The 25,557-nt window shown below is 42.7% G+C and overlaps 1 protein-coding gene and 1 long non-coding RNA gene across 3 annotated transcripts; one reads left to right on the forward strand and one right to left on the reverse strand.

Annotated features, from left to right (window-relative positions):
* The first annotated feature begins 130 nt into the window (after positions 1-130).
* On the forward strand, positions 131-20,788 carry DHTKD1 (dehydrogenase E1 and transketolase domain containing 1). Of its 2 annotated transcripts, XM_040594571.1 has the most exons (17): positions 131-316; positions 2,040-2,195; positions 2,968-3,179; positions 4,999-5,193; positions 5,515-5,784; positions 8,729-8,900; positions 10,507-10,705; positions 11,594-11,906; positions 12,968-13,052; positions 13,705-13,844; positions 14,192-14,342; positions 15,558-15,664; positions 16,787-16,951; positions 17,345-17,427; positions 19,000-19,169; positions 19,687-19,772; positions 20,249-20,788. In XM_040594571.1, exons 1-17 carry the CDS (start codon positions 166-168, stop codon positions 20,348-20,350), a joined length of 2,757 nt encoding a protein of 918 aa, XP_040450505.1. In that variant the 5' UTR covers positions 131-165; the 3' UTR covers positions 20,351-20,788. The 2 variants fall into 2 exon arrangements, with proteins under 2 accessions (XP_040450505.1, XP_040450506.1); XM_040594572.1 differs by lacking the exons at positions 19,687-19,772; positions 20,249-20,788 and adding an exon at positions 19,223-19,653 and having other exon boundaries at positions 19,000-19,184.
* LOC121088464 lies at positions 13,801-25,432 on the reverse strand. Its single transcript, XR_005827957.1, has 3 exons — positions 25,307-25,432; positions 22,229-22,303; positions 13,801-13,885 (listed from the first exon to the last, which is right to left on the reverse strand). It is a non-coding gene; the product is annotated as an uncharacterized LOC121088464 (long non-coding RNA).
* Between the last annotated feature and the right edge of the window lie 125 nt (positions 25,433-25,557).

Genomic DNA, 25,557 nt, shown 5'->3' on the forward strand with positions numbered 1-25,557 from the left:
ACAAGCAGTGCGGGCGGTCGAAGCCACGGGGGGCACCGGCGCAGCCGCCACCCCGCCGCCCGGGCCGGCCCCCTCTGGGGGCGCGGGGCGAGAAGCGGCGGCTCCGCCCGGCTGGGGGGCGGTGGCGGCGGCGGGGCCGGCGGTTGGCGGGCGGCAGCAGCAGCCATGGCGGCGGCGAGCTTACGCTGTGCTCCGTGGCGGGGCGGCCTGCGGCGCTGGTACCGCACCGAGCGGGGCGTCTACGGCTACAAGCCGCGGCAGGCGGTGAGCGGGCGACTGGCGGAGCGGCGCGGCGCCGGGGCGAGCGGCAAAGCAGGTCGGGCATCGGGCACCTCTCCGCTGCTCGCTGGAGCCGCGCCGGGCTGAGCGGAGGGCGGCGGGGGCTGCCGGAGGGTCTGCGCGTCCCGCCGCGGCTCGGGGGGCGGCTGGGGTCCCGCCGCGGCGGCCGCAGCCCCGCGCTCGCCTGAGGGAAGGCGACGGCCCTGCGAGCGCTGCGGGGCCCAAAGTCCGAGGGCGCCAAGCGCCGGTCGCAGGCGCTTCGTGTTCGGTTGCTTGTGCCTGAACGAGCGCCGTGCGGGGCCGGCGGGGGCCGTGCGGGGACCGTGCGGCAGCGCTGCTCCTCTCCGCGCCGTTTGCTTTGGCTGCCGGGGAGCCACCGGCCCATCCCCGAGGGCTGCCGGCGCTGCCTCAGGCGTGTGCCCCGCTCGTAGGAGTGCCTGCGCCGGGCGCCTGCCGCTCTCCCTCGTTATGTTACGCTGCTTGAACTAGCCAAGTACAGGTAACGCTCTCCTCTAGCAGTAACGGCGATGCTTGTAGCGCCCTTACTTTTAGCGCGGAAAGGTAATTTCAAGCACAGAGCCCTCTGGGGCCCTCGGGAGACGCTGGTAGGATTTAAGCCCGTCGCAGAGGAGCCGGGAGCGCAGCCTGTCTTGTAGCTCCTGGACACCAAGTCCTATCACTAAGTAGCCTCCTTGTTAAGCTAGGAAAGGGTTAATATATTTTTACGTTATATTTTTCAAACTGCTTTCTTGCTGAGAGTGCTGTAGGAGATGTTAGGGTCGTGTTCTGTTGTAGAACCTGTTAGAGAAAAGGACCGGATTTGGATGCGCCAGCTGTGTGAACACAATAGCTGGAGCAGAGTGCCAGCAGTGGAAACACGCATGTCAGAGAAGTAACTCTGTGAAATGGGCTCCGAAATTGCATTGTTTTGTAAAAATCAAAGTCTTCAGACCTGAGTGGTGTCAGCATTGCATCTTTATCAGGGTAACTCCCCCCACTCGCTACTGCCTGGCCCCAATTGTTTATCCATTATAAACTGGTTCATATCATTACTTTGTAACAGATTCTGCTTGCAATATATTGTATTGTTTTACAGTTTTTCAACCTGCGCTGTGGCATGTGCTCAATGACGGCAATGTTGTGGGCATGACCTTTCAGCTGGTCAAGTTTTGTTTATGTTGATAATTTTTTTACCTCAGTGCAAAATGCTTGCAACAACGTGTGCCTCGTGTCTGCTGAAAAACATTTTCACCTACTCGAATTTTTAGTGTCTGGCCTAGCTCAGCACATGCATGTACTGCTGGTTAGTGGCTCCTGTGGATACACTACTGAGTTCTTTTTCAACCTGAGTTGTTAAGACCCTATCCTGCCATTCCAGCAAGGAACAGGGAAGCATAAGTGGTATGATCGAGTTGGCTGAGGAAATAAGACTTTGCACACTTGTAGTGTGCTGATCTTGAGTTGGACATACGTGTTGTAAAGAGATTCAAAGCAAAGTGAAGTAGCTTTGCATATGTTTACAAGAGCCTGTTGGGGGAAATCTGGAATGTACTTGCTTGAGAATTGGATGGGTGAGCAGATTTAGCAGTTTGATGATGGGAGCTGTTGTGGGGTGTTAAGGTGAAAACAACTGCTTAGAAAAACTGTCTTTACAGCCAGAATCTTGATTATCAGTGGACAGAATGCTCCTGTGTTGGTGCTATAAATGGATTAAATGTGAACACATGTGCGATGATGTTCTACTTTCTTTTTGGTTTTAGTTGACCATGCTCTTGCTCGTTTAATAACTGCATATGCTGAACATGGCCACAAAGCAGCCAAAATAAACCCATTGTTTGCTGGCCAAGCTGTTATGAACATTGTACCTGAAATCCAAGAGTTGGCGGAAGTTCTTCAAGGGCCTCTCATTACTACAGGTAAGTTTGCAGCCTTATCACAGCAAATTCTCTTCACGGGTGATTTACTGAGAGGCTGTGGCCTCTGCAGATGAGCTAAATATTGAGTGTTGGTTAAATCAGTAATGAACTGTTGGATGGGAAATTGTTAACTTCAGCCTACCTACATGTTTGTTGCAGAAATAATCATGTGATGAGGAGCTACCTTGTAGCATCTTTGGAAATCATGAACATTTTTACTTGTTGTTACAACTACCGAGATTGTACATTCATTTCCTGTGTTGCTGTAACATTCTGTGATTTACCATAATACTTAACATGGTAGTGAAGCTGTCGGAGCATTGGGGCAGAAGTCAAGACTTGTCTTTTCTTGGATCAATTAGACTCTTGCTGTGGCCTTGAACAAAGGAGGCTCTTCATGCTTTATGTTCTTTGTCTGCAAAACAAGTGCTTAATTATTTGTGATGCAGCTGGGATCAGAGCTCATCTCTCTGAGCCGCAAGATACCAAGTGCTATACTGAGTCACAAAACTAGTGACTTTGTGTCATTCACAGTAAACCCTTTCCAAAGGGCATTTGGAGCACCTTACAAATAAGGAAGAGACCCTTGCATTAATTACATTGAAGTGCACTTATAAAATAATTTCTTGAGTTTTGTTTTTAAATGGAGGAAAGGAACACAAGACGTTAATTTGTATGCTCAAAATGTCAATGTAATTGCAAGGCAACAGTTTAGGTCTTAGCGCTTCTCCCTCGTTCCCCAAAGTGGCTAACAACATTTAATTCCCACCAGGGCTTCTGAACATGGGAAAAGAAGAGGCTTCCTTAGAGGATGTGTTGGCTTACCTTAACCATATATACTGCGGGCATATTTCCATAGAAACAAGCCAGCTTTCAACTTTGGAGGAGAGAGAATGGTTTGCTAAAAGGTTTGAAGAGCTAAAACAAGAAGCATTCACACCTGAAGAGAAAAAGCACTTGTGCAAACTGATGTTGGAGTCTCAGGTACCTTGTTCGTTATTAGTGGATTTTTATAGAATTCTGGAGTCTGTTGTGAACCCTTTACTGCTCCAGACATTACTCATGCAGATAAAGAACAATGGCTCTCCTGAAAGGCTTTTACAGGGTGTAAGAGGAAGAAGTACAAGGTTTTGCCTGAAAAAGTGCAATATACAAATGCAGGAATCTCATTGGAGGTTGTTGCTGAGTTTACTTAGCAGCCATCATCGAAACGAATAGCAATACCTTTTGGTTTGTGTTGATTATTTTGGAAATTATTTCTAGGAAAATATTTCCGGGCAGTTCCAAACTCAAAAGGCTTTTAGAATTAATTAGAACATACACGGTGTGTAATGTACATTCTTGTAACCTATATTCTTTATCATTCGGAGACACAAACAATGACCCTACAAACCCACGAGTAATCAGTCTTTAAAAGTGAGGTTCTCTTAGGATAATGATCTGACAGCTTATGTTAAATGTTAGTGATGTGAATGCAAGGTTGGGCAGAGCTCTGTGAAATTGTGTGTTGTGGTGTAGCTGTTCTGCATTTTCCTTCATCCTCATGCTGATCTGTTTACTAGCATTTAAAGTATGAGGTCTCTCAAGGTTTTGGGAGAGCAAAGAGTCCAACCAGAGAGTTGGACTGAGGTGTTAGCCATATAGCACTGGTACATTTGTTGCTTTTCAGCAAAGGAACCTTTGTTTCATGCATCCTGTACAGAAATGGAAGATTTATGTACTTGCAAAATGTATAGCAAAAATTTATTGCAGTAATTCTGTACTGTGAAAAATTTGCACTTTTTTTCTCCCCCCTTTTTTCTCCACGTTATCGAGAAGGATGGAAAAGTAGAAGAGCAGGTTCCACAAAAATGTCTGTTTCCAGTTTTCAAGTGAAAGGAGTGTTAAATGTAATATTTACCAATGACTAAACAGAAGTGTATGGCACATTTTGTGTTTTTCTTGCCTGTTTGGCAGTTAGAGGAATTTGACAGTGACACAGGAGGTTGAAACTGAGACCCTGATGTACCTTATCTTGATTTCAGTATGACCAGAAATATGCTTGTATGAGTGTAGAATTTAACCCTGACAGGAAAAACTGCTTCTAGGTGTGGCTAGTTTTGTATACATTATTCCTTAGAACTAAATGTTGCTTAACTAGAAGGAGTTCAGCAGTTGGCTTGGATCTTTGGCTGTGGCTCAGTCTTCCCTTCTCAGTTACAGACTTGATTTATTTTCAGTCTTCATTTGCAAAACACTACAGACACTTCCAGTGCTTCCAAAACTTTGTCACTTAGGAGAGCTGTCTAGGAGTAGATGAATGGAGTGAAGTGAGAAGAAAATGAAGTAAATACAGATGTGTGTATTTTCCTTTTCTCAAGCATTCTTCTACCTATGCACTAAGGACTGTGTCCAATAGTAATCAAAATTAAACAGTGTGCTTCTCTAGCACTTTGCATCTCAGAATAGTTAAGGTTTATACTGTAAAAAAGCACCATTCCTTAATTTCCACCTAAAATAGCTAAATGATCAAGGAATTTGTAAATTGCTGTGGTATTGTTTCTTTGTGCATCTCCTTCCATGTTGGATGGAGAGAGTTTGGTCCTCAATTCAAGATTTTTCTGCTTAAGAGGAGATAACAGCTGATTTATTGTAGTCATCATAGCTTCTGGTCTTAGTTTGTGTGGGTGGAGAATGAGCTGAGACATTTAAGGAGTACGCTTAGGTTCCTATGTCTTAAAGGTACAAACATAAATTTCAATTTTACAAACAGAAGACTGCTGCTTAAAATAGCTCAATACTGAAGTTCTCCTGGTTTTAATAGGAGTTTGACCACTTCTTAGCCACAAAGTTTGCCACAGTGAAGCGGTATGGTGGTGAAGGAGCAGAGAGTATGATGGGTTTCTTCCATGAGTTGTTCAAGATGTGCGCGTACAGCGGTGTGACAGATATCATTCTTGGAATGCCTCATCGTGGAAGACTTAATCTTCTCACAGGTTTACTTCAGCTTCCACCTGAGGTGAGCCATTTATATTCTCCTGGGCAGTTGCTCTATGCCTGGTTTATTTGCACTAAAGTAAAATCGCAGAAGTTTGTCATGCTGCAAATGCTGGAGCAATAAAAAAAGTTACCTGTGTGAGTGTTTTCCCCTCCTGTCAGCACTTCAGCCAAATACCCACAGGAGACTGTTAAAAGAACTCTTAATGAAGGGGTTTATGTGCTGTTATCAGAAGCATCCTTGCAATTTCAGGAGCAAGAGAGCATACAGTTATGTAAATATTTTCCTTTCGTTGTGTCAATGAATCGGAAAGGAAGTTTAACCATATTTATTTCCATGCAGCTCATGTTCCGTAAGATGCGTGGTTTGAGTGAGTTTCCAGAGAATTCAGCAGCCATTGGGGATGTTCTCTCCCACCTGACATCTTCTGTAGATCTCGACTTCGGTTCCCACAGGCCTGTACATGTCACCTTGCTACCTAACCCCTCACACTTGGAAGCAATCAATCCAGTGGCCGTGGGCAAGACACGAGGAAGGCAACAGACTCTGCTCGATGGAGATTATTCCCCAGAGAGCTCGGCACAGCCTGGAGACAAAGTTATTTGCCTGCAGGTATTTTGTTCACAATTTGTAACTAGTCTTTGTAAGGCTTCCTGGACTAGCATGTGAACAGAAGTAGCATGTATAGAAATATCAAATGAAACCTGAATTAATGTAGAATATCCAGAACTAGGATCCTCTTTATGGAGAAAGAGGAGGGCAAGGAAGATTTCTGGGTGACATATTGGCATTTAAACAATTCCACTTCTAAGATTTCTGAAGGACTGATTCTGATACCTTCCTTTTATTTTAATAGTACTCTGCATTGAGTGCCATGTATGCCTTTCCTCACGGACAACTTTTGCATTTAGGTCACCACTGTTAGTCTTCTTTAAATTTAAATGGGTTTGGAGAAGAGCTGTCAACAAGGTTGCAAAATTATACAGGAGGATGTAGAATTTTGTCATTTTATCATGGTACTGTTGAAGAGTCTTCTGGAATTGATTTTTACTCCTTGAACTGTCTTTTATAGCTGTGGAGGCAGTTCTAAATAGTTCCTTCATAAATTTTCTTTTCTTGTATTATATTCAACTTAGAAATATGAGTGAGTTGAGCTGGCAGTAAAAACAAGTTGAGGCAGAACTGTTCTCCTGTGAAGTATAATAAACGTGGAGGAAGTTACAGGTGGAAGTGCAAATGTATTTCAGTTAAATAAATCTTTTGCTTCCTTCTGGAAGGATGTGGATACTGAGAAAAAGCAGAAAGGAGAATATGAAATACTGAGAGAACTGGAGGCACCTTGGGGTTCTTACTGGTCTTATTTTCTTTTATTAAAAAAAAAAAAAAAAAAAGTCTTTGGGGCATGTGAGTACCGGGAGAAAAGTTTGTTGCCTGATGCATCTTCTCCTCATCTTCCAGTGCAGTTATGTCAGTTAGTTTGATAAGATATTATTGTTTATTAGATTCTGTCGATCTTGTAATGTTAGATCTTCACCATGTAGTAATGAGGCTACCACTCTTTAAATAAAGATTCTTCAGAATAAATGGACCTTCCCTATGCAAGAAAAATGTTTTATTTTTGGAAGGGGTAAGTGGTAAGGAGGGTTGCATAGTAGAGAAGAACAACATTGAGCTAGCTGCCTCTTTGTTATCAGTACTGTGATTGTGTTTTTAAGAGGTCCAAGAATTACATTTAAAAAAAAAAAAAAAGCAGCAAATTTTTCCAGTTGTGATAGTTAACTGCTCTCATTCAGCTAGTTTGGAAGCAGGCAGCTCCTCTTTCAGAATCTTGGTTTGGAGATTTCTCTTTGGGCTTTCTGTTTTCATTGCTGCTTTCTCTCCAGAAATACGCATGGAAACTCTGAATTGAGGTTTACTCTAGCATTTGTTCTATTATTCCACCAGCCTAAGTGCCAGAGCTTGAGGGTAGAAAGAGTAAAGATGAGCTAAGGTGCCAGTGTCAGTGGTGAGCGTTGTTGTCCAAGGTGTGAAGATCTTACTTTCTAGAACTTCATGGGGCCTGGAGTATATGAAAACTACGTGACTTTTCATGGTTAACTACCATGGACACTTCTGCAATGTTTAATTGCCTATCTCCGCTGAAAAGCGGCTTATTTTTCACCTTCTCACATACCTTAACTCCACTTTGTGGAGTTCAGGCAGTTACTGGTGTTTATGATTTGAACTGAAATCTGAGAATAAGGTCTCTCTGAAATAAATTTCACATTTGATGTTCCACTGTCAGGGTCACTGTTTGAATTAAACTTGATAGTGACCTTGCTTTTATCTTCTTGGGTAATGCTGCCCAGAAAAAATATGTGCTAGCAAAAATTGTTTCCAGCTTTCAGCTAGAAGGAGTTGTGCCTGCACCACAGGAATTGAATCCTCTGGGGTTTGAGTTGCATATGATGAGTTTTGTGTAGCTGGATAGTCACAATGTCTGTAGGCTTTAATGCTTTGGGATGTACTGAAGGCCATAAAGTTCTTTCAGATACTAGGGTCTTCACTCAAATGGTATCACTGAGATACATAGCCTTCTTAGGCAGCAGAAGAAACCAGAAAGGAAAAGTGAAAATTAAAAAAAGTCTCTGTATTAGAGCTGTATAAAACCCAGTGCTGCCATTTCACTGGGTGATTGCCCCTCTATTCTCTTCCAGGTGTCCTTGCACCTCCAAAAGTCTCTTAAGGCTTGAAAACACTATCCCATAACTAGAAAATAGAACTGTCATCTGCTTTCAGTAAGAAATCACATCAGTCTGCATAGTGGCTTTGATCTGCAAAGCATCAAGTCTGCATTTTGAGGAAGCTGTGATCATATTGATCAATGGAGAACTACCTCTAGTTTCAAACCACTGAAATGCCAGATGATGCTCATTCTAGTAGCTCTCGCCTTTTGGAAACCTGAGTTGGGAATTACAGTAGTCTCCCCTCCCGTTCGAAACTTTTGTTTTTTGCTTGCAACATTTATTTACAATTTTGAAATGTAATCAAGAACTTCCTACTGAAAGCTTTTAGTTGCTTTGGAATGCTTCCATTAGTTCCTTTTCTACTTTTTTTTTTCTCCTGTTGTGTCTGTTCTTGTTTCTGCTTGGGTAAGGTGGGAGTATAAGTTCCAGTTCACTGTCATTTAACTCTCAGCAAAGCATGTAGCGAACGCCATGGTGAGTGGCTTCCTTTTGTTCAAGGACTTGCTACTGACTGCTGCAGTTTTCTATAGTCCTGATGCTTGTGGTCACTTACACACTGGTGAGTCAATTTAAAGAGATTACAGGTCAGTTTCAGGTAGTATTACATCAGGCAGTCATGTACAGATGTTGGCTGCTATGACCTTGTGTTAGTGATAAGACTGTATAAATCATGAAGGCAGTCTGAAAGGGGTTAAGAAGTGGATTCTACTGAAAATGTGTCTGTTCTACCTACTCATTTTAAAATGTCTTGCTTAATGAGTTATAGTTTTGATTTTGCTCTTCCTCCATTGCTTTCTAACGAGACTTTTCAATCTTCTTCCCTAATATAGGTTCACGGAGATGCTGCTTTCTCTGGGCAGGGGATTGTTCCTGAAACACTGACCCTCTCTAATCTACCACATTTCAGAGTTGGTGGAAGCATCCATTTGATTGTTAATAACCAGCTGGGCTACACCACTCCTCCAGAGCGAGGAAGATCATCTCTGTATTGTAGTGATATTGGTATGTACAGTTGAATCAGAAGGAAGATTGCCTGTTCTGTTGGACAGGTTTTTTTACTCCAGTGTGAATATACGCTCTGCTACGGGCTTTTTATAGCAAGTGCCTATCAGCTCCAGGGAGTTAGATTAATATATTTCCATTTTCATGATAAAGTAGAAATTAAAATTATCTCCTACTAGCAAAAATTCAAGATGCTAAAAATATGTCCCCCTCATCTGCTTTTTGGCAAAGACTAAATATTAAGGGAAATCTTGTCACATTTTTACAGGGTGTTATAAAATACTTGCAAAATTACTGTGAAGTCTTTATATATAACTCATTTTTGCCATGTCATTGACAGCTTTTAAAAATGTATTGTGATGGAGTATTTAAATAGATGTATTTAATAATAATAATAGATAATAATAATAGATAATAAATTTAAATAGATGTATTTAAATTTAACAAGATACATTTAAATCAAAATCATTCTAGTGTGTTTCATGACCAAGATTTATAAGTCAGTTATTCCCGCGTTTTTCTGTGGTGTTTGTTGTCAGGTGAGCTTGTTGAGCCTTCAATTGAAAGACAAGGCTCACTGCATTTCTAAGCTTAAAGTAGAAGTCTTTTGTTTTGAATTGGTCTTTCTTAGTGATAAACAGATGTATTATGATCAGCAGGATCAGAGACATAGTAGTTAGTTCCTTTGTGTATGTCTCTTGTAATTAAAAATACACTACTGTAAAAATACATCAAGTGTTTGTCTTATGGTTTCATCAAACTGTGAACAGGTAAATTCACTAAATCTGATAAGATAGATAGCATATGTTATGACTACTATTTCCCTGGGCTGCTTTTGTGTTGTGAGGTTGGGTATTTTATGTTGTTTCTTTTTCTTCCTCCTTCTTAGTTTTCTTTTCTTCTTACCTGGTCAGTGAGGAGGAGAGTGTTACCCATTTAAGCTTCGGGATTTTGCTAGGGACGGAAACCTGATGTGGGTCAGGAATGGCTGAAGGTTCTTGATTTCCCAGAATTTGGGCAGATGAAGTATAAGAGGAGCACTTTGTTGCTGTGAAGATTTGCAGCCAAATTGTCATACAGGAGAGGGTGTTAAGATGTTTGACTTTTGCAGCATTTTCTGTAACGAAGAGACTTCCCTGCCTGGAGGACGAGTGAATAGAACAACTGCTCACAAGGGAAAAGATTGTTTCTGGCCTGTATGAATTCATAGTAGTGATAGCTTAGGATAAGAAGGAAACAAAAATCATGTTTTCTTTGAAAGAGAAGCAATCAAATAGTTCTCTCCCATTCCCCATAGACTTCCATGGAGATTAATAAGATGCAGGAACTGTGTATAAATACAAAGTCCTCTGGGAATTTAGTGCTGGTAAAGAAGTTGTGCTCAAACTGTCACAAATACAACAGGTTGGGCTAATTGCACTTTCTCTCGGGGAAGACGACTACTCCTTACCCCAGCTCTCATCACAAAGAGCATCTTCTGTAGATTTGTTTTTGTTAAATATGCTTCACATGAATTGTCTGTGGCTTTCAGCAGAATAGGTGTGTGTCTGCTTTCTTTGGAAGGCGTTGGGTGTGATTGCTGTTGTTGTTTTGAATTCCTGGGCAGGTAAAATCGTTGGATGTGCAGTTATCCATGTGAATGGGGATGATCCTGAAGAAGTTGTGCGTGCCACACGACTGGCTGTCGAGTACCAACGCCAGTTTCGCAGGGACGTGATAGTAGACTTGCTGTGCTACAGGCAGTGGGGCCACAATGAACTTGATGAGCCATTCTTCACCAACCCCAGCATGTACAAAATCATCAGGTAAGGGTAACACCACCTGATGGGGGAACCCAGAATGTCTACACCAATTCAGTATTGCCTGCTAGCATAGTAGAATTATCTGTATAATGACCCTCTGCTATACCGACAAGTCTTTATTAGTGTAGCTACACTGTCAGCAGCCCTTGACTAAGGTGTGAGTCTGACAGTGTTAATGAAGGTAACCACTAGTATTGGTTCTTGAACATGCGGCTTGATGCTTCTTGGAGAACAATCTTGCACGTAGCCCTTGGATTTCAAATTCATGATTGCTACTAATCAGAAGGCAAAGTTGTCCTCTGTGTGTCAGAGGGCAGCATAGATAATGTAGGAGAATAAGCAGGAAGCCAGTAGGGTGGTTGTCTCTTCTTTGCCCGGTCCTTCTGGTTCCAAATGGGGGCTCATCTTTATAAGCATTTAAATGTATTCAGATTCCATCTTTATCCCCAAAGAAAAATACACATAAAAATGTACTAGCCAATGAATTCTTATATTTTAGGTGAAACATTTATGGAATGGATGGCTTGATTCTCAGCTAATACTGAAATCTGTAAATTTGTTCTCAGCTAATACTGTAAATTTGTTTGAATATACACGATAGCACAGACTCAGCCTAACTGGGAGGGGTTTTTTTGACTTGCTTTTACCTGTAACTGCCAATTATAGGCACTTTTTTAAAAAAATGAAGGACTGTAAAGCACATATCCAAAAGAATTGTTATATTTCTGGAAATGCCAGAAAAGCAAACTTGATGCAAATGAGCGTAATGCACCAGGACATCGTTTATTTTAGTTTTCCATGGTACCTGATGGTACTAAGGTGGTATTTCCTTGTTCTGCAGTGACACTTTTCAGGCTTAATATCTATGGGGTTTGATTCCCTCCCTGACAGATCCCGTAAGAGTATCCCAGATACGTATGCAGAGCACCTAATAGCTGCTGGACTCATGACTGAGGTTGAAGTATCTGAGATAAAGACAACATACTATTCTAAACTGAATGATCATCTTGCCAACATGACTTTGTATAGTCCACCTCCTACCAACCTGCAGGCTCACTGGAAAGGCTTTGTCGAGCCTTCAGCTAAAATCACCACTTGGGACACGGGTATGCCTATACCACTTCTGCAGTTTATTGGAATCAAGTCTGTAGAGGTGCCTGAAGAACTCCAGATGCACAGCCATCTTCTGAAGACCTATGCACAGGTCAGTAGAGCATAGTGATGCTTCTAGTCTCATGGATCAAAGATGTGACCTGTTACAGGGAAAACTAAAGACAGCAAGGCTGCCAGTTAGAGAACAGCATAGTATTATCTAGGAAAAAACAAGCTCGTGCTCTTTTTTGAGCCTGAGATCGTAATTTTTCCTCCAGTTTTGAAGAAAGGCATGTAGTCTTCCCCAGGTCTGACCATATACTTAATTTTGTTACTTCAACAGTATTTCCTTGCAATGAAGAAAAAAGCTTATAGAAAATAGTTCTTTATTCTTAGAAATAATACAAACTATTATGATAAATTACTATCATTTATATACTTTATGATTATAATGAATACTTTGAGAGAATGAATCAGGAGCTTTTAATAGCGTGCACACTTTCCAAAGCTGGCAGTGAATGTTAATGTTTTATATGTATAAACATAAGCATATGCATGTGGCCCAGTTTATCAGTCAGTTTTTGATAGCTCGTAAGTTTGTGTGCAATAATTGGATTGGTTTGGGTTTGTGAATGTTTCCCTTTGATGAATTATGACCACATGTGAGTGTCTGGTTGGCAGCCATGGAGAGGCCATGAGCTGAATATTTCAGAAGACTGGTGTTCTTGTCTTCCCAGCCCAAGGCAAGAACACCACACCTGGGTAAGATCATTTGTCTGCAGTTCTGCAGGTCAGAACAGGGGAGAGTTCTGGTGACTGAAATACTTAAGCCTGGTATCTTCCGTCACTGCTAACCAGACAAACAAAATTTTGTCAAGTATGCTCTGTGCTGTGCTAAGATTTTTAATATTTTCAGACTTAAGATCTAATTTGTCAGATCACAGTTTGTTGACTGGTAGGTGAACATGTGGGTAATCCGTGGTTCTGTGGTTCTCAGGGAAACCTTCTTCAGGATGTGCTGAAGTAAGACTGTGTGTATTCCAAACCAACCTAAGCTGGTGGCAGGAATATAGCATTTCTCTCTATAATGGTGGAGGTTTTTTCCTCCAGCTTCTTATACTGCTGAAAAAGATGGAAAAAGACAAAATGGTAACTTTTCCTTGTTTATTTTAGTCAAGAGTTCAAAAAATGGAGGAAGGAAAAAAGCTGGACTGGGCAACAGCTGAAACTTTAGCATTTGGTTCTCTGCTGAGCCAAGGTAAGAGGCAACTAGAGAGCAGACAAAATATTTTGGCTTTGATGTCAAGGAAGTATAACCTTAGAATTCTTTGGTGTTTCTAAGTCTGAAGATTGATATGATGTATAAATTTGACAATTTACATTTGCATGGTACTACGAGAAGGTAGATATGAATCTTGTGTGTCGCTGATATTTATAGATCAAGTACTAAATGTCTTCAAAGAATTGTTGCTCTCTCCCACTCCCAAAAAACATTTGTGCGTGGAGCTAAGGACATGAACAGTGCAGCTGACATCAGCGAGGCCTCCCAAATCCTTGTAGAGTGTGTTTCATGATACTATTTATTTCTTCTCCTCTCTAGCCTGAACTTACATCTCCATTTACATATGATACAGAATGCATTTTTTTTGCAGTTTGCTTCAGTAAATTGAAGCATAAAGTAATTCTTGGCATCAGAGAGGAGGAAAGAGAAATGTCTGAGCATCTCTGTGCTTGTGAGTTGGAACTGCTGGTGGTTAAGAATTCCATCTCAGATTTGATGTTGCTGGTAAGGGAAAATCCAAGAAGAGGCATAACAAGAGAAGTAGTATTTTAAAGTAGCATGGTGTTGTCCTGCATGTTTTCTTTTTACATGACTTGCTAATCCACTGTTTTGTTTATTGCTTGGCAAGGGTTTAATATCCGACTAAGTGGACAAGATGTTGGCAGAGGAACCTTTAGCCAACGACATGCAATGTTGGTTTGCCAAGAGACAGATGATACCTACATTCCTCTGAATCATATGTCCCCAGACCAGAAAGGTTTCTTAGAGGTAGGTTCTGCGGTCCACAAGACAACCTTCATGAAGTTGTGCTGAAACAGAGTGCATATTTTAAAGCTGCTGAGGCATATGTATGTAGCCTGTATATTCTGGCAAATGTCAGATACAGAGACATAAAAATTAACAAATTTAACAAGGGGTTTTGCTTTTCCCTGAGAGATAAGATTCTTTTTCCCTCGCTGTTTTCATTCAAAAGCAAAAAAAACAGGTGACCACCAACTGCCTTTAGGAGTTCATGTCCTCAATGTGCCTAGCACTGATGTGCCTGGTTCCAAAGGTTCTTAACCCTGGGTCATCTTCTTCCTCACCCACCCCTCCCAACAATTTCCTTTTGTTAGGTGAGTAACAGTCCCTTGTCTGAAGAAGCTGTGCTTGGTTTTGAATATGGAATGAGTATTGAGAGCCCTAAGTTACTGCCAATATGGGAAGCTCAATTTGGAGACTTCTTTAATGGAGCCCAGATAATATTTGACACTTTCATCTCTGGAGGTGAGTGTACAAGGAGCTAATATATTTAGAAATCAATCATTTATACTAAACACTAGAAAATCCTTCATCTTTAAAGTAAAAGGGCAATGTGCTGAGAAAACAATTCTATTTTCTCAGGAAGTCTTGTGAGCTTGCCTATGTGGTCCTGACTCTGTGCAGCTTTTCCCTGAAGACAAGACATCTAAAATGAAAGACACCCCACCCTTGGCAGAAGACAGTAATTCCAAAAGACAGTTCGTTATATCAATAGTGTTTCTTCCTGGCCTCCTCCCCAGTTTATTTTACTGTGTGTATATGTAGTTGATAGCTTTTTAGGCTGTACCTTTTCTTTTTGAGGCATCTGAAAAAGTCCTGAAGCAATACAAAAGGAAAATAGTGATTATTTAAAACAGACAAATAACCCCACAACAAGGCTTGACAACTACCCTCTAAGTTTCACTCTAGCATACTTTCTGAGTGCTCAGATAAAAAACCTCTCTGAGCTGGAACACGCTTGAAAAAATGCTGGGATGGATTTCTGGAGTGAAATTCACTATATGTAAACATCCAGTGTTTTGGCATCTAGCCTCCCTTAGGTCTCAGCACTCCCTCTGTAATCATAGATGGAAATTCAGAGGCCCTCTTAACCCACCTGTCTTCAACATGCATTTGAGGCTGGGATGAACACCTTCTGGATTTGACTGTAATCCCTTTAAATAGTACAGGAGGTTTGACAGAGCCCAGGGGAAGTAGCCTGTGGCTAGCAGTGCTGTGCTAGCTAGGCCTAGCTCACAGTATGCTGCCTGGGTCACACCTGCAGAGAACTAAATGACAAGGTATGCAGGAAATACACAGTGAATTATGGTTAGGGGTTTTCTTACTGGAGAGTTAGAGGACACCTCAAAGTCAGGAAGGCAATTCCATTAAAAGGATTCTTGCTGTGGTGATGTTTTAGACTACATTTTAAAATCTTCATGTGTTCCACATGGACACTTAAGTCTTCTGGAAGCCCAAAGTTACATTGATAATTTCAGAAACTTCAGATCGTCTTATGTGTGCAGTTTCACTGTTGTGAATCTCATGGCAAAATGTCAGCAGCGTGTTTCAGGCTTGTATATAATGATGTGGAAATTAGCTATTTTATTTTCCCGAGTGTTTATACGAAGTAGTAAGTGTTTTGTGGCTTTATGTTCTGTGGAAATATTTCTTTCCTTCCTCCTCATTGTGTGTTTTTAGGTGAGGCTAAATGGCTTCTGCAGAGTGGGATAGTAATTCTTCTTCCCCACGGCTATGATGGTGCAGGCCCTGAGCACTCGTCCTGCCGGATGGAACGGTTCTTACAGGTACCCAGCCACACCTTTCAGACTCACAGATCTCCCATCGCAACACTGGTGGTCAGTGCTCTGGGAGTCTTGCTGCAAAGTGCCCCATTGCTGGTGTTCCTGCTAGTGACAGCAGAAGCTGGAGGCATACCAAGATCATACCACCATGATGAGATAACAACAGGCTGGGCTGAAAGTGGAGAAAGAAACCATACTGTGATTAGAAGATGTAGGTCTAGAAGTGGTGAGGAAGCAGTTCTGGTTTAAATGCTGCCACAACAGCTTTGATGCAAGACTCTGATTGAACCTTGTAATAAATGCTTGCTGTTAGTGTTGCATCTCTGTTACCTGCCCAAGTAGGTGTGTGATAACCTGGAATTTCCTAACATGAGATTTGCATAGTGCTTGCAGGGGCCCTGTGCCTACTGCACACAACCCTAGTGGGACATGCTTCAGTACTGCCTGCTGTCTTTTTTTTGGATTGCTGCTCCTCAGCCGTGGCACTGTGCCACAGAACAAGTCCAGTAGCAAGAGGAATTGCTGAATTGCAAATAGCAGACCTCTAATGAGCGCTTTGTATAGAAAATATTTTGGGGGTTTGCATCAGAAACAGGCAGCCACCCTCTTGAGCAAACCACTTGCAGATCTGTCCACTAGCCACAGATCGTACAAACAAAATACTGGACACTATTAAATACCAGTTAGTAGCTATGTGGCACATTAAAAAAAAAAAAACAAAACAAACGCCCAAAACAACCCAAACCATGACTGTTATGCCCCTGTGACTCCAGTAAGTAAATGAAAGCCTTTTCATCTGAGTAATGAGGCTTAAGGAGGTGTTTACAGTGTATTTGGAGGCATGCTGCCACTCGGTGAAGTCATGACCTCTCTGCTGTTATAAAAACTGTCATGCCCTGGTTTCACTTTGCTAGAAGGGGGCAGTTCAGATACAATCCTACCAGTTCAATGCTAAAGCCGTTTCTTCTCTGACATTGTTCTTCCCTTGCAGTCAACGTCTGAATTGGGTTATTTGCTTTTCTGTTCTTACACTAGTCAGTGTCCCATATGTGTCTAGATTCTCTCTTGCATAGTTGGTTTACTGCTGGCTTCTTGACAAGGTATTACTGTGTTCCCCTTATACAGATGTGTGACAGCTCAGAAGAGGGAGTTGATGGGGACCAGGTCAACATGTCAGTTGTGCATCCCACTACCCCAGCACAGTATTTCCATTTACTCCGGAGGCAAATGGTCCGAAACTTCAGGAAACCTCTCATTGTTGCTTCTCCCAAAGTGTTACTCAGGCTCCCTGTAAGCTGAAAACTTTTATCTTCCTGTTTCTTTTCTTACCCCTCCTCTTCTTCCTTCTCTTCTGTGTTCTCTTCCCCTTTCTCTTTGTTCTTCCTCTGTTCTCCGTCTCTGTTTTGGGGTCAAATTGATGAAGTTTTCTCTGTTTGGAGCTGGATAGGTTGAGAATTAAAGCTGGGTGGAGGTGAGCTAGAAGTAGGGTTGATTCTAGGTCTGGTGGTGTTATTGGGAATCTTATCCCACTTTTTGTCGGTGGGAGTGGGAATGGGAATAGGAGGGAGAGGAAAGCCTGTATCTTTTGTGCTTATCAAAACCCTGTCTGGATATCTTCTCCCAAACTCTGGCCTCAGGGAAAATGCAGCAAGATTTGATAACTTCCAACTCTCCCTCGTGTAGGCTGCTGTATCAAGTTTTGAAGAAATGGGCCCAAGGACAACATTCAAGCCTGTCATTGGTGACAACTCAGTAGATCCTAAAAGGTAGCTCTACTTTCTTAGAGGAAAGGCTCAGGAAGGATGTCCTGTCCCTTTCTCCTACCTAACAGCTTGAGCTTGAGGTGGTGTGAAAGAGGTGACTTTGGGGGGGAAAATGTGTTTTATGGTGGGTGACTTAGTTTACTTGTTTCTCTCCTTTTCTTCTGCTTACTTTTTGGGAGTTACCGTATCTGCATAATAGTAAAGTGTTCAGGCTTTCAGCCTTTGCCCTACAGGGAGGCTGTGATTACAGTTAGTTAGACAGGTGCTGTTCTGTGCTGGGCCCATTAGCTAACAGTCACTGGGAGCAGCCATTATGTGAGTCATAGAATCATAGATTTGTTTAGGTTGGAAAAGACCTTTAAGATCATCAGATCCAACCATTAACCCATCACTGCCAAGCCCACCATTAAACCATGTCCCTTAGCACTGCATCTACACGTCTTTTAAACACCTCTAGGGATGGAGACGCCACCCCCACCAGGCAGCCTGTTCTAATGCTTGACAGCCCTTTTGGTGAAGGAATTTCCCCTCATGCCCAATCTAAACCTCCCCTGGCGCAATGTGAGGCTGTTTCCTCTTGTCCTGTTGCTTGTTACTTGGGAAAAGAGACCGACCCCCACGTTGCTACAGCCTCCTTTCAGGCAGCTGTAGGGAGCGATCAGGTGCCCCCTGAGCCCCCCCTCTCCTGGCTACACACAGTTCCCTCAGCCACTCCTCGCTCCTCGTAGGACTTTTGCTCCAGCCCCTTCTGCAGCCTTGCTGCCTGTCTTCGGATGTGCTCCAGCCCACTCAGTGTCTGTCTTAGTGAGTGGCCCAGAAGAGATGCAGAATTTTTGTTCTGGTGTTGGAACACTTGAGCTGATGAAGTTATGGCAATAATAAATTGTGTGTGTATATTTTCCTCCCTTTATGTATCATAGTGAATCCTCTTCACAATGTGCAATTCTAGGCTTCATTTTTTGCCTTCCTAAGCTTCTTATCTGGTCCTTGTCCCAGTAGTACCCGAGTCTGACAGCGTTGCTGATGTTTGCATCCTCACCCACACTCAAAGGCTGGAAGTATCTTAGCATCTTGGGTTTTTTTTTTTTAAGTGGGATGGTGAGGCACAAAGGGTGAGGTTAGGGAGCTGAGACCTCTCAGATTGCTGGAGGGTATTCTTTATCTCCGGCAGTCAGTTCCTCTTTGGTGTGGGAGAGGATTGTCGTCTGGAAGTGCTTCTCTCTCTCTCTTGTTTATTCTCTACGGAGAGCACATAGATGACTAGCTTTGACTAGTTGTTTAATTTTTAGATATTTAAAGTTAAGCAAGATGAATCCCACTGTAAGGGAGCTTTCCCAGGATTACTGAAGAAATCAGACCTCTGGGCTGTGGCATACAGTGCCCAAAGGTTAGTTTGCCACCTGTTGGAGGTGAGTGGGAGAGAAAACAAAGAAGAGAAAAGATGTTCTAGGCTAGCAGTTCATAAACTTCATAAACTTGTCTTCAGAGTTTGGCTGTTAGCTGAAGGTGTGAAACTGTCCTGCATAGAGTTTCTGCAACACGCTAAACTTTGAAAAAATTCTTACTTTTCTTCAGTGTTACCCAGGTGGTGCTCTGTTCTGGTAAGCATTACTATGCTTTGGTGAAGCAAAGAGAGACACTAGGAGAGAAACAGCACAACACAGCTATTCTGAGACTTGAAGAACTGTGTCCTTTCCCCCTGGAAGCTCTACAGCAAGAGCTGAGCAAATACAGCCATGCAAAAGGTCAGCCAGATTTTTTTTTTGTGTGTTTTACCTTTTTTTTTTTTTTTTTTTTAACCTTTGTGTTTCTAGACTTTTTGAAGTACTGAACTAAATCTGTTGCCTGTCTTTTAGGGTGAAGAGTTCTAGTGGCTTTTTGCTCTTTGTTCTTCCTCCAGCACATCTAGTGTTTCTGGGGTGGAATAATACAAATTTTTACCACTTGTGCTAAAAGAACTTGTCTCTCTGCTATTGATAGTTTCCATAAAGCACTACTAAAAATTACAGTGAACCTTTAAGTAGCTTTTGAAAATGGCAGTAGACAAGCAGAATATACTCACAGTATATCCTAATAGTGGATATACTTTTGGTTTGACTTGAGCAAGCTGTGACCTGCAAGGGAATTCAATCTGGCAAGCCTTCATTTCAAAGATAGTGCCAAGACAAAAAAGCTAGAGGTGCTACAAAGAAAAAACTGTTTTTCTTGAGCTGCTGAGAAGATAAATATATGCATTTTAATGTACCCTTATCCTTCCTTTAGTCTTCATCTGGAGTCAGGAAGAACCACAGAACATGGGTCCATGGTCCTTTGTGTCACCACGGTTTGAAAAGCAGCTGGGGGTTAAGGTAAGATGGTCCCCGTGGTGTTTTAGTCTTTAAAATGAAGTTTGAAGTTCTCCTTGAATGCAGAATTCTTTGGTGCTTACCCAAAAAACTAATCCTGATGCCTAAACCAAGTAAGTGTTCTAATTTAAGCTACTTATGCTCTTTATAGCACCATTTAGCAGTAATGAGCAGGACTGGAGCTTTCTTCTACCCTGTGTTTAGTTAAAGTAGACAGGATGAGGAAAGATCCCAGGTAGGAAACAACATACTTGAAGTGAGCAGGAGGAGAATCCAAAGCTGCTGTTTGCTCTGGCAGATCGTGCACTATAATGTTCCTGGGAGCCACGGTCTCTGGGAGATGGAGGATAACTTCCTGCGTTACTTCAGCTGGGACTGCCCAATATGTGACAGTAGATACCCCCATGGCATCAGGGCACCTCAAGATGCAAACCTATGCTGTTGCTTCATTAATCATTTCCTCCTGACTCAAATTTCAGCTCCGTCTTGTGAGCAGACCTCCTTTACCAGCCCCAGCAGTTGGCATTGGAACCCTACACCACCAGCAGCAGGAAGAAATTCTTACCAACACATTTATCTAAATTTTCAACACATGGACTACTCCTGCTGTCAGTCATGTTTGGTGCTTCCTGCTGTGAAGAACAACAAAAGCCAGACCCCTAAGACTATTTTCTCCAAAACGGAAAAAAAGAATGGAACAAGTTCCGTAATGATGAAGCAGTTTTTTCATGAAGGGGAATACCTAAAGATGAGAGGTGATGCCCTTTACTCTAGATACTTCTTCTCTTGCAGTATTTTCTAAAAAACATCTTTTTAAAGTTAAAACCCCCTAAATAAATCCAGTCCAGGGGGCAGATCTGTGAGTTGACTATAAAATACTTTGTATCACATTGCTTATCTGCACTTGAAAGTTCCCTGAGATGGTGCATATGTGGAAACAGTTTCAGTTTCCATGGAAGTGTTAGTGCTCTTTGGTCAAATAAATGCTTCCCCATGCCTGGGAATGAGCCGTTTCTATAGCTGAGTGTCATGGATTTTCTCATTTCTTTTCCTATGGGCCAGGAGTTAAATCTGTTGCAGCTGTTGATGCTCTTCTGAATGCATGAGTTGTTAAAGCAGGATTCCTGGGGGGGGGACCTTGCAGGATGGCTCCTGAAGGCTTCAGGCACCACTGTTTTCCTTGCCTGGAGAAGCAGTGCTTTCATAGGAGCTTGCAGGGTGGAAGGCATGCTGCAGACATTGTGCTGTATTTTAAAATCATGTTTTTTGGAGACCAAACCGGTTTCTGGAGGCTAGCTGAGGAGTGAAGACCTCCTACGTGGAAAATTCTTCTTAGTGTCCTTCTGGTTTGTTGGTTGTGTGTTTTTTGTTTTTGCTTAACCCCAAGACTGTACTGTTAAATTGGTTTAGTATTCTGTGTTGACAAGGAATGTGTAATTTCTCACCAGTAAAGCCAAAGGGAAGTGCATTTAAGAAACCAGCTCTTTCCCAGTCCCAGGCTGCTGTGGTGGTTATCAGTTCTCGTGACTGGCCTGTTTTCAAGGGCTTACTTCTGCTTGGTTTCTTCCTTCAGTGGCCCTTGGGTTCCACACAAAGTCTTGCTCATGCTGGAAGAAGGCTGAAGTTGTGACCAAGTAAGAGCAACAGAAAAGAGTCCAAAGGCTAAACAGAGAAGTGCAGTGAGATGGCCTGCAAAGAGTTTGAGGGACAACTTGCTGAAAGGTGTGAGTGAGGCCTCTTTCGAGTACACCAGAAGCTGGAAGGCTGAGAGGTGGGAGAATTAGGAGGTTGCAGTGACTTACCAAAAAAACTGCTATAGCAAAAAAAAGCCCAAACATCACTACTTTTTTTGGTTGGTGGTTGTTTTTTTTTGTTGGGGGAGATCCTCATGGCCTGTTAGGAGGTTCGTGAGCGGAAACTCTTCTTTGCAGTGTAGGTATTGCAGACTTTGTATTGAAAAGATGTGTCAGTAAAATGGGTTATAGAAAACAGCAAATGACAAAACAGGAAGGTAACCAGCCAGGTTTTCTGAAGGAGCTCAAACAGATGCAGGTATTCAAGCCATTTGAAGAAGGTCCCAAGATGCACCTTTGCTCCAGCAATGACACAAGCTGAGCAGGAGAGGACAGTCAGCTTTAGCTGTCACAAGCAAGGAGTGACCATGGGTCTTCCCCTTCTCACAGCTTCTGCTGATGGCCCTGAGAGGGCTTCTCCTGAATCCTATCTTATTGCACCAAGAACAATTCTTCCCTCTACAGCACGTGGGAGCTCTGCATCCCTTTAGAGGACTAGTGTGTCAGCTATTGCTCCACAAGGGATCTGTTAGGGCTTCCAAAAGGCTCTTGCCCTTCTGCTTGTCTTAACTTTTTCAACTGAATGTGTTTGGAAGAAATGTGAAAAAAGCCCTTTGCCCTCCAATCCCACCTGCTGAGACATTTCTACAGCCACATGCTCTGTACCTCAGCAGTCAGCATCCAGTTCCTGGCTGGAAAGTCCTGGCACTTCCTGAGGGAAGGTTTCAGCACAGCTGTCATCTGGGGAAAGGAAAGAAATAGGTCTTTATTGGGAAGCAAAAGATAAATGACCAAAACATGAAGTTAAGCAGGAGAATAATGAAGCCAGATGGCAGAGGGAGGCAAAAGCTGCCCAGGCAGATCCCAGTGTTGATGGCCCTCCTGCTGCCCCATGGAAGCTCTCCCATCCCCACAGGCTTTTTCCCAGCATTTTTTCTTTTCCAGTCTAGTTGTCAGTGTGAAGTTGGCACCTCCCTACTCCTCTCAAAGTTACCTGGGGAGCATGGAGCGTGCTTGAATAAACAAAACCCACCACAAGCCAAAAAGTTTTTTGAAAAGAATCAAGTGGGGTTTAAGCAAATCCAGCACTTCTAGATGGAAAGTCACGGTAGGTGAGGAAGAGCAGATCACAGGCAGGGTGAGATTCATCTAGGGAAATGGCTCTCCAAAGTGTTTCTGAAGCCTACTTCAGTATTTTATCATAATTAATTCACACATTAATTCATTAACTTTATATGACCCAGAAATAACCTCTGTAATCTCTGTTCTGTAGTCCGTTTACATGACTGACTGCTGTAGCACATCCATCACAGTGACATGAAATCACATTTCTTCCACTTTGCTCTAGCAAACTTCACAACTTCTCAACAGCTTTACCTGCTCAAGACACGTGCTGGTTTAAGCTTCCACTCTGAGATTTCTAAGGATTCCTGCCATGGTCCTTGGACACTAGGCTCTTGCAGGTTAAGTCGCCTTTGCCGAGAATGGCTGAAGCTCTGCCTGTCCTTCTGTTTTAACCATGAACATTGTCTAGGACAGCAGCTGCTCTCTCACAGGGATATGGTTACATTTTGTTTGGATATAATACATAATAATATGTATACTTCAGTTTGCTGGACACTTTGCCCAAACAGGCACTTTGTGTTGCACTTGATACTTACTTGTACAGTTTGCCTCCTGATGCTCTGCTCACAAAGAACCTCTACATTGATAACTAGAAAAAGGAGGCTAAAGACAAACAGTGCTTTGGCTGCAGCTGTAGCTCAGGAAGTTGTAGAGCTCAGTCACCAGCCTTGACTCCAAGCTGACGATTACATAAACTCATGGGGTTTTTTTCACTATGACAATACACCCAAGGGAAGAACAGACTTAGTATTTTTGAGTTTCATGTTGCCTAAACCTGACCTTTAACGCACCGCTCGCACACGGGCTGTGCAGGTTTGATTATCTAACCAAGCAACACACTTGAGTGTTCAGAGCCTGGTTTATCCTCCTGGTGGGATGGGAGAGACGGCTATTTCTGTACCACTGCTTGGCTGAATGTCCCCAGCCCAGTGTTGCTGTGTTATGGAGCCCCCAGGGATGCTGCAGTAAGGAAGGGAGAGCTTCAGTACAGCTTTCCTTGCTATTGCTGATGCAGATTGCCTGCAGAACACTGCTCTTCTGTGATGGCTAACAGCTACCAGGAGCAAGACAAAGCACTTGCTGATTTAGGGGTTAACACTATTTCTACCACCAATTTTGGACATGCATGAGACTGTTTTCCATCTGTATGCCATGCTCTGCTCTACATGTAGACTTGACTGTCCCTGTGTAAGTGCTGGGTTGCTTTTGGAAAAAAAACATTTTGGAAAAGAGAAGCAGAAATTGCAAAAGGCCCAGATGAGAGTGCTGCTTGACAACGGGAGCGAGTTTCCTGTGTGTGCAGGAAACTTGCTTCCGGAAAGTGCCAGATGAAATGATATACAAGTTGGGTGAGTGGGTAACAGAGCAGGTCCCAATCCTTGGACAGGAGAGCTTTGTGGGTCATTAACAAAACCAAGGTGAAGCTTTACGTGCTGTTAGATAGCAAGAAAATAGAAAGAGAGGAAATGTTAAAACACTTGAGTGTCATGGTGTGTTCAGGAATTTCAGAGATGTGCAACACTAGAAGACAAAAAGTGAAGACATTGAAGGAATGAGATGTTGGGTAGTTCATTGAAGACAGCAGTAACTCTTAGTGACAGGAAGAAAACGCATCAGGAAAACAATTTAAAACAATTATTTAGTAACAGTGATGTTATTTTAGTTTCAAAAAAAAATAACATTTAGCCTGAATTATGAAGGCACAAAGTTTTGAACACATGGGTATTGATTTCAAACAAGCAAAGAAAACAATACAGCATTTTGATTTTTGATTTATTTTTTTACTGCCATCACTGGGAACCCATTTGTGAGTCACATAGTAGCATTTTTTCAGCATGCCTGAAGTGGTGCATCTATGTTAGTATGGACTGAAGAAACCTTCTGGATGTTTAATCAGTCACCAAAACGTGGACCAGCAACTATAAATAGGAGCTGTGAGCACATGAGCTTAAAGAACTTTTAAGATAAATACAGATAAAAATCCAAACAAAGGGTAATTGCAAGAAACTTCCTGAATCTCAGCTATTAACCCAGCTATTACTCGGAGATTACAATCTACAAGTAAGATGCTAGGTCCATTAATCAGGCCATTTGTCAGACTAATCAGGAACTGTAAGTGAAAGTAATTGCTACAGGGTAGCTCATTAATATTTGTAAAATTCTTGACTATATAAATTGGAAGAAAAAGCCTTTATCGGCCCTTTCAGATAAGGGAGGCTAGTGAACAAAATTCTTTACAGATATTGTAGCAAGGTCTTGGTTAAGAGGATTTCTTCTCAGGGACTGCAAAGCAAAACCTTACGTATAGATTCAAGTACTCCTTTCACATGTCTCATGTTCTTTCTTGGTAGCTTAGGGTAAAACTAGGCTAGATGAGTTGCTCAGAAGAAAATATTATTTTAATTTATTGTATCTAAATCCTGCAATGAATTCTGTTAACTCTCATTTTACAGACCGTCGCCTATTGTAACTGAGAGCTCGGAAGAAGATTATGATACCCGTTTTGGTGCTACCCGTTCCCAAGTCTGTCTCCATTGTCAGGTTCACTTCACCCACAGAGCTGTGCTTTTACCAAATTACCACGTAGAGCCATCAACGTGGCTGGATTAGGGTACGCACCGGTACCAAACCGTTAAATCTGTGCTTCTCACATCGATGGTTCCCGTATCGATGTCATGAGGAAAACCTCTTTAATCCCCCTGCGGACTCAGGCAGGAGCCCGGCTGCGGTGTAGGGCGAGGAGGAGGCAGCCCGCAGCGAACCGCGGGGCGCCTGCAGACGGGCCGAGGCGGTGCCGCGGCGGGAACGGCCCCCCGGCGGCGCGCGGGGCGCGCTGGGAGCGCGGCCGCCCGCGGGTCCTTCGCCGCGGT

This window comes from Falco naumanni, chromosome 5, assembly GCF_017639655.2.
Source record: "Falco naumanni isolate bFalNau1 chromosome 5, bFalNau1.pat, whole genome shotgun sequence".
Taxonomy (NCBI): Eukaryota; Metazoa; Chordata; class Aves; order Falconiformes; family Falconidae; genus Falco; species Falco naumanni.

What these genes read in the sequence shown, in the direction of transcription:
- DHTKD1 (XM_040594571.1), top strand. Translation starts at nt 166, where the DNA reads ATGGCGGCGGCGAGCTTACGCTGTGCTCCGTGGCGGGGCGGCCTGCGG. An exon ending in CGGGGCGAGCGGCAAAGCAG is followed by an intron (nt 317 to 2,039) that starts GTCGGGCATCGG and finishes TTTTGGTTTTAG; the next exon opens with TTGACCATGCTCTTGCTCGT. An exon ending in AAGTGTTACTCAGGCTCCCT is followed by an intron (nt 16,952 to 17,344) that starts GTAAGCTGAAAA and finishes TCCCTCGTGTAG; the next exon opens with GCTGCTGTATCAAGTTTTGA.